General features: G+C 41.3%; 1 protein-coding gene across 1 annotated transcript; it reads left to right on the top strand.

Annotated features, from left to right (window-relative positions):
* The first annotated feature begins 297 nt into the window (after window positions 1-297).
* On the top strand, window positions 298-8,254 carry LOC116946956 (basic phospholipase A2 PA-9C-like). The gene is made up of 5 exons (XM_032962249.2): window positions 298-610; window positions 2,990-3,220; window positions 4,150-4,315; window positions 4,905-5,008; window positions 7,611-8,254. Exons 2-5 carry the CDS (start codon window positions 3,181-3,183, stop codon window positions 7,721-7,723), a joined length of 423 nt encoding a protein of 140 aa, XP_032818140.1. The 5' UTR covers window positions 298-610; window positions 2,990-3,180; the 3' UTR covers window positions 7,724-8,254.
* The last annotated feature ends 219 nt before the right edge of the window (window positions 8,255-8,473 follow it).

Below are 8,473 nucleotides of genomic sequence, written 5' to 3'. Positions count from 1 at the left end.
CTTGCCCAATGGCTCTTTCATGCTATATTATTGACTACGTTATTTAATTAATGCCCACTTGTGTTGACAACATACGAATGAAGAAGTATTCAAAAACGTGACCAATGGTCCGCGTTCATTTCTCGATTTCACAAAATACATCACGGTTTTTTTTCTTCAGTCACAAGTGCAGCTTATCAACAAAATGTGTTCATTTAAAAAAAATATATCATAGGGTTAGAGTTAAATATAATAATGATACGTGTCCTGGTTATACATAAAACAACTTGCAGCCCTTCATCAATCCACTGCTGGATAGGGATTTTCGGTTGGCTTTCAGTTAAGGAAGCTTTCAAGGGAGGAAATGAGAACATTTCTGCATTACTGTGGCAGATGGCCATAGATCAACGACTGGAGAGAGAGAGAGGACTCGAAAGGTGGACTCCATCGAGTGGGACATGTTTCAGACGAATGAGATTGTAGTAGCATTTGAATGTATCCGTTGGAGCCTCTTGTCAAAGTCGGGAGAATGTAATGCTGTATCTTTTGGATTATCACCATCAGCAGATTTTGTCTTTACCTTTCAACATTTTGCTGTAATGGAAAGTCCCGAGGTGCTGTGATGGTTAAGGTAAGCTCCAGGTTGTTTTGACTTGAAGTTAAGAACTAAATCAAACAAGGTAAAATAATTGTTATGTTTGAACAGTGTTATCTCTTTGCACAAAACTTAAGAAAAAAAATCATCTTTGGGTGTTACAGATTTTCAAAAACACTTCAATGGGTCAGTCTGGAGTTGTTTTTTAAAATGTTTAATTAAGTTTTTTATCGCCATTTCAATGTTCTACGTTAACCTATGAGAGTAAATTGTATGTATTAGGCAATGCCTATTTTTACTTTGTTTAAGAGTGTCTGTTTGAGGTAGAATGTTAATCCTTGTCAAAAGCAGGTAGATTAATTATTTTATTATTATAGATCTCAAATTAAATGAGTGTCTGAGGGATACTAGCGTTATGTATAACAATAATTTACAGTCTATTGTCAATCCACCGCTGGATGACAGCTTCCCCAAACCATGTCGGCATGAGAGTTGTTTGACCATACTTCCACACGCTATAGTCACTCATTACACACAAAGTGCTTGCCCCAAATTACCCACAATACCTCGCTGATCTCATTAAGGAGCATAAATCATCACGTGGACCCTGGTCATCCTCACAGCGGCGTTTGGCTGGCCATCGATCAAAGACGGTCACTGCATCGCGGCGCTTTCAGATGCAATTCGGCGGTCGTCTGGAACGCTCTTCTTCCCAATATTGGGAAACCACTGCAGCAATGCACTTGTAAATAATCTAGATTGAAAACAAATATGTTTAGAACTGCTTGTTGCGTTTAGTGTGTTGTCCTTTCCCCCGATTGGTACGCGTGGCTACTTTCGTTGCGACAGAAGTTGAACATACGTACATACATAGCATAGTCAGTGCAAGGTTGGTGAAGGGGAGGCCTAGGAGCTCTTCATATGTTACCCAAAACTGATCTTAGCCATGACCGGGAATTGAGCTCAAGATGGTCAGGTTCATAGTGCAGTGAGTTACTGCACTACCACCACACCGCAGCATTACGTGTGGCCAAAACGTTGCCCTTCTCGAATGAGCAACGAGGTGGCTCTCTAGATTTGAAGCTTTCGTGACTGCAAGGATCCATACTCTTTGGTTCTATTCGGTAAAGTCACGTAGGTAAAAATAAAATAACAAAAAATCACGACGTTTTGGCCACAACACAAGTGGCCTTCATCAGGTGAAGGGACTGGACTGTCCAGAGGACAGCGTTGGAGTGAAGACAGCAAGCCCAGGTCGCGTCCTTTAAGCTGTGTGGGAGGAAACAAAAAAACGCCTTGACAAAGGAATTAGCATAAAATGATGTACTGGACCAGCACGGTGGGGGGGGGGGGAGTTTACATAATGTTGGTGTGAAGGGAAATAAGCTGCTGTGAAAGTTTGGAATACAACTACTTGAATAAATATACTGTACCATTGAAAATTAGTTTAATGTTTGGTTTGATTTAGAACATCTTTCCAATGATTGCTTAATTTGAAACCATCCTCTCGGTTGAAATTGTGTCTGTGTTTGTAAATCTGAATTGCCTCGTGGACAAATCTCTGATAAAAACCCGTGGCACTCATCCACAATGGACGAAATTCTACCTTCCCATGGTGGGGCCAGTTTATCCATAGGAGAACCACTTCAATGTGTTGATTGACCACTTCACGGCTTTCGTCTTATTCATATTCTTAGCTCTTTCGGTAAAGTCACGTTGAAGGGAAACAATAAAATATATATAAACAATAAAAAAATTCTCACGACGTTTCGACCATAACACAAACGGTCGTCATCAGGTGGCTCTCTTCTTTTTATTTCCATCAGCTCAAGAGCGACGATGGGGCTGAATGAACTTCCTTCATCTTTGTCTCTCCTTTACCAGATTCGTCGATTCAGTCATACTTGTCGCTGTTCTGTTCAACGCAATTCTTTATTCTATTAAGCGCACTTAACGGTGACGTTGTTGCTCATATCTTGGTATATATATATATTTATAGTCCATAATGACACTCAGGGTACGAGCGAAGGGACGTTGATGAATTTTCCTGACACTTATTGCGCACTCTCGGTTGTTTTGACGAGAAAAAAAGTAGAGAACTAAAGCAAATAGCAGAGCCGCCGCTGAACCTGCCCACATCCACTGAGCTGATAATGCCTGGTAATGGTCATGAGATGACCGATGGAAATGATGCGGTTGATAAATGGCCACCAGGCGAATTATCCGATTAACTTAGCCCGTCATATGTAAACAGATGTGCAAACAAATGAGACAGATTGCCCTCATGTGTGGTTTAGCGATGGTTTATTTAGCAAAACGCGACTCGATTCCGGATCTTGGGTCAACCATTAGCTACATTAAGACTATGCCACCCATGCCCACAAATCTGTCTCTCTGTTCACCTCTGGTACACAGAGGACACTGCTGACTGGGCGTTTGCTGAGAGAGACCTCTAATTGGTCAGGTGAGACCAGGCAACATTTTAAAAAGGGGCATTTGGCAGGAGTTGGGGCCACTTTGGACCTGCTTGGCCGTGCCTACTCAACAACAGCAACACACGGAACTCCTCAGCCTCTGCAGGTGGCATCAAGTCAATTGAAGGCGCAATGGCTCGTGTGCTGGTGGTTGCGGTGGTGATATTCGCAGGTGGCGCATCTTCACTTCATTTACATTGACACAACAAAGTCGCGTCCCTCGCATATATAACGATGCTGTTACCAATTGCTGCTGTTGCTACCTCTAAAATTGTGATGCGCGGTGCGCAAAGAAACAACTCGCTGACGCGGGGCTTGATGCCTGGCAACGGCTAAACTCGGCGGCAAGTAACATCCGAATGGTCCAGACATCCCACCTTCAACCCATAATAACCAGTGGGGTGAAGTATGGTTAATCCCCGCATGACATAGATGCCACGGGGAGGCTGACATCCAGCACTGTATTGACAGAAGGTTGTCAATTATTTCCAATTATTTACAATCATCAATACACTGCCTTTGAAAAAATAATTATTTTAGCATTGTAATGTCAACTGAATGACCGTCTACGTAGAAAGCGCTAGAAATGTATTGATGATGATTTCTTCCTCATTGCCCAGAATATATATTCGTATGGGATAAGATTAAATGTTACCAAATACACAGGCTTTAAGCTACATCTCCCCATTTCATTCTAAATATAGTTCATACAACTCATGAGAAACTGCAATGAATCATTTCAGAAATCATTCTTACGATGCAAAGCTAACTTCTGGAATTATATACACTGGTTTATTTCTGGGCATGGCCTGATTTAAAGATATTTTGGAAACAAGTATGAGGTGACCATAATTGTACATGTAGTTAATATAAACGCGTGAGAAACTGCAATTATTCGTTTCTCTGTGAATTAATTATAACTAAAAAAGTTTTTTTTGGGTGTGATGGACAACACTAAATGTAACAGTCTTCACTTGGTCCATAATGATACTGTCTTACATTGAACAGCATTGTGTGCTATGCTTAATTACAAAGTAGCAAGAGTGAGTATGTGTATGTTTAACATGACATTTCGACTGCTTCTTGTTTTTATTTTTGCAGTGGTGTTTGCCACTGGAGAAGGACACGCATTGAAGAGACGGAAGCGATCCATAAGCTTTAATAATGTGGTATTGTGTTTTGCCGGGAGAAGTGCATTGGATTACAGCAACTATGGCTGTTACTGTGGCTGGGGAGGAAATGGCGTTGCTCTTGATGATGCTGACAGGTAAGATTTCACTGAGGATGTCCGCACAATGGCAACATTGCTGCTGGGACTTCACAACAGAATCGGCTATCGGTCACTGCTTGGCTTAGAGCACATGCAAAATAGTGCAGCCTCAATGGCGCGTTGGGACGAAGCGATTCCTATCACACAAGCGGGAGCTATGCATTGGGAGAATGTGAAAACGAGTTGACAAATGTGCCACGTTTTCTTGAACGATGTAAGCATTCAAAAAGCTGTGACCAACGATGTGCATTTATTTCTCTGTTTTAATAAATGGATATCGTAATTTGGATAGTGGTATTTGAGCCTGCCTCGGACATTCCTCATCCTAAAACTAGCACCTGCTGCATTGTGGATCTTCCAGCGCATAGAGTGGCTTTGGCCATGATGACATCTCCATCTTGTTGGCAATGTGTGAACATCATCACTGGGGTGACAAAAGGCAGCTGGGCGGAGCGCTGGCCAATCCAATTACTTGTGGACTTGTGCCAGCCTTAATCTGGTGTCCTCTAATAGCACTTACTGTCACAGCCCACGGCACTAAAATTGCACCTTCGCCGTGTCTGCCCCGTGCGTCGCATGTGCGCAGATGCTGCGAAGCTCAAGACAAATGTTACAACGCCATTCCGCGTGGCTGCAACGTCAACTTTATTGCCTATGCCAACAGCTGTGCAGACGGACAGGTGCAATGCGGTACGTGACTTTTCATGCGCGCTTTGCGTTCTCGCGTTGGCGGCGGCTCGGCCGGGTGGGGTGGCGACGATTGCCGCTTGTCGCAGTCGCGTGCGGGACTGAGGTTGCCCCGACTGCCGTAGTTTCGCGGCTTACCCTCTTCACTCGCGAACTCTCGGTCCGCGATTTTGGCTCTCCGCGAATCGCTTCTGGGAACTCGACAAAAAGACGACTGCATCGAGAGAGAGAGAGAGCGAGAGTAGATTTTTTTTAAAAAGACGAAGCGATGAGATAAAGTGACGAGGAAGAATGCGAGGTGAGAAAGTGATGAGTTAATGCGATGAGATTTAAGTGAGGAGGGATAACGCGACGCGAGAAAGTCACGAGATGTAGTGCTGATGTGCAGCATCATCACAATTTAAGGTAAGTTCATTAATACTCTTCTTTGGTTCTTTCGGTAAAGTCACGTAGAATGAGAATAAAATAATAAAGTAAAATAACACAATAAAATTCTCACGACGTTTCGGCCACAACACAAAAAAAGTGGCCTTTATTTATTTTATTATTTTATTCTCATTCTACGTGACTTTACCGAAAGAACCAAAGAAGATGAATCCTTGCAGTCACGAAAGCTTTTAATCGAAATTCATTAATACTATTATTTAATACTTAGAAGTTAACTTTATTAACCGTTTTCTTTTGTTTTTTGATAACTTTAATGTATCTGGTAGTTTATTTACGTAGTTATCTAAGGTAATTAATTTTAAAAAAGACGGAATTTCGTCGGCCAATGTCGTTATCCGCGAAATTTGCAAATCGTCAGCATCTCCGGAATGTATCCCTCGCGAATAAAGAGGGAAACGCTGCACACTGCGGGTGGATCGACCGCTGGAACACGCGCGCCGACAACTGCATCACAGTGCACATTGCAGATCTAGTGAGGGTCAATATTTTGCCAGATTGGAAAAATGTACCGTCAAATCATTCAATTTGTGGAAACACGCAGCATAGCAACCTTGGCCCGCTGTCCCGCACACCCCCCCACCTCCCCCACCCCCCCCAAAAGCCACTGTGAAACTTAGCAGTACCCTCCTGGAAAGGAGTCTAAAGCCTGAGCGAGGGTTTTTGTCCGGAGAAAATATAGTTCGCAGTCAAGACGACTCTGTTTTAGCGAAAATGTAGAAACATTCATTCGTGTTCGTCGTTTGTATAATGTATTACTTGTGCTTTGCATTCTAATGTATTTCAATGCACATTGGTATAACTTTTTTAAATAATACACAGGAATACACTGATGATGCTAGTTGTAATTACTGGCGAAACGTCCTACTCAGATTGTAAATGTTGTGAATTTTCTCTCCAACACACCGGTGTGCTGTACTAGTGACGAATTGGCACGTTCTGTTTACGTGACAACCCTTACTAGTTGGCTGCGTCGGGTGGTGGTGGGTTTAACGACACACTTATATTTACACGATCTAACCCCAAAAACCTATATTATGGATATTGGTCGCAAAAGCCTACGTGCTAAACAAAGGAACATATCAATAGTAGAAAACACATGTATTATCTGATTTTTTGGACCAGGTTTATGAATTTTAAATTAAAGACATCTACCCATGCTAGGAGCATTTGATGATGCAGTGTTAACACACTTGGTGTACCGTAGTGTACATACGTAAAAAAAACTCGAATCATTAAAATTGCATCCAATTACACAGCGTGCATGCACAATATTGGAAATTGTGCGCAATGCTTTTGTTTGCAAATGTAGTTATATATTTGTGCCTCTTGCTGTGTAATTTAATTAGCTAATCACCACACTGGCAACAAAGGCACTTAAAATAGTAAATACTATAAGGATCTTTACTGAAATTAACACTACCACCATTTATTATTGTTAAAGGCCAAACAAAACCAAGGAAATTGAAATGTATTGTTATAAAAACACACTGGTTACACATTGGCATTCATATTTATATCAGTATATGATGATTATTGTTAATGTTATTGATATTCTTGTTGAACATGCAATTTTATTTGCTCAACAACGAATGAATTACTCTTTCGTTCTTTCGGTAAAGTCACGTAGAAAGAAAATAAATTAAATGATAGAGTACGACGTTTCGATTGCAACACAAGCAACCGTCATCAGGTAGAACAAAATTATATATGCACAATCTAGTTTATTTACAGCGCTTTGTCGCATCTAACGCTGAATGAAAGCTTCCCCACACTTGTCAGTCGTGAGGGTATTTTTCACCATACTTCACCATTCTGGTCAGTGCTGTTTGGTGAACCGCTTCTGAGATGGGGGGCCGGACCGGTTTAGGGATCACTTGCTACTCATGTTGACCGTGGCCTGGAATCAAACTCAGGTGGCCCAGGTTCCCAGTACCGTGGACCAACTAGTGCACGATAATTCCTCCCTCACATACGTGTTGCACGTTAATCAATGCCGTCAAGAAACACACACTACTTCTCCTACGGATAACTGCAACAATAAGTTAGTAATTTAAATCGATCAAATGTATGGATGATGCGGAATTGCAATACGTCCACGTGTTTCAAATTACATAAGCTGTTATTCTCATCCCTCAAAATGCTCTGTTGTGTTTCACAGACAAGCTTAAACTGTGCGAGAAGATGGTCTGCTCCTGTGATGTCATTGCGGCAAAATGCTTGGCAGGTGCAGAGTACAACAACGCGCTGAAGAACTACAGAGGGAAGTGTTAGGTGAAAAACTAAAAAACAAAAACTCGCTGCTCTGGATGAAAAAAAGGGAGTCACGGCCATATGATTTCACTTACACTCGTATGAATTTATTTGACCTAGTTTTTCGTCAATTTCACTCCCATTACATTTTTATTCGCCAGGATTGACCAGATTTTGTCCTTGTTCTGTTATGATTTTTATCGTACGATGAATTCCGTCAAAATGTTAGCGTTAATTTACGGCCAAGTTGAAGTTTTCTTTTTTGGGGATTATAGATGGTACTGTCGCAAACGATATAATAAAGGGTACCACGAAATAATGTGTTTGACAATACACGCGTCGGTTACTGATGAATAGGGTTGGCTCCGAATGGTGCGAAAGAAGTTCGACAGACACACATACTATATAACAACGATCCCCTTACTCCCATTTAAAAAGTCCCGTTAAATATTGCATCTCTTTTTCAACTGTCATCAAATGAGCTGTAAACTGATGGCGTGATTGATACGGTGATGTGCTCAGTACACTGCAATAAACAATATCTAGCATGTGCTCTGCGTCAACTGGTATTAAAATGCTGTTTGTTGTGGCCGTATTATTCGACTTTAGTTCTAAAGGTGTTCTAAAAAATGTAACAACATTAAATCAAGCTACAATGTTCATTTATATACAGTAACACTTAATCCAACATGCCTATATTTGAATGAGGATTTTTCTAATAACACGTACAAATTACAGTGCCATTAAATTTCTATCTACAAAATATCTTGA

The sequence above is a fragment of the Petromyzon marinus genome, chromosome 28, assembly GCF_048934315.1.
Source record: "Petromyzon marinus isolate PM22_M1 ecotype Great Lakes invasive population chromosome 28, UKy_Petmar_22M1.pri1.0, whole genome shotgun sequence".
NCBI lineage: Eukaryota > Metazoa > Chordata > Hyperoartia > Petromyzontiformes > Petromyzontidae > Petromyzon > Petromyzon marinus.
This window is presented reverse-complemented; position numbering and strand designations above follow the sequence as displayed.

What these genes read in the sequence shown, in the direction of transcription:
- LOC116946956 (XM_032962249.2), top strand. Translation starts at nt 3,181, where the DNA reads ATGGCTCGTGTGCTGGTGGTTGCGGTGGTGATATTCGCAG. An exon ending in TGCGGTGGTGATATTCGCAG is followed by an intron (nt 3,221 to 4,149) that starts GTGGCGCATCTT and finishes TTATTTTTGCAG; the next exon opens with TGGTGTTTGCCACTGGAGAA. An exon ending in AGACGGACAGGTGCAATGCG is followed by an intron (nt 5,009 to 7,610) that starts GTACGTGACTTT and finishes TGTGTTTCACAG; the next exon opens with ACAAGCTTAAACTGTGCGAG.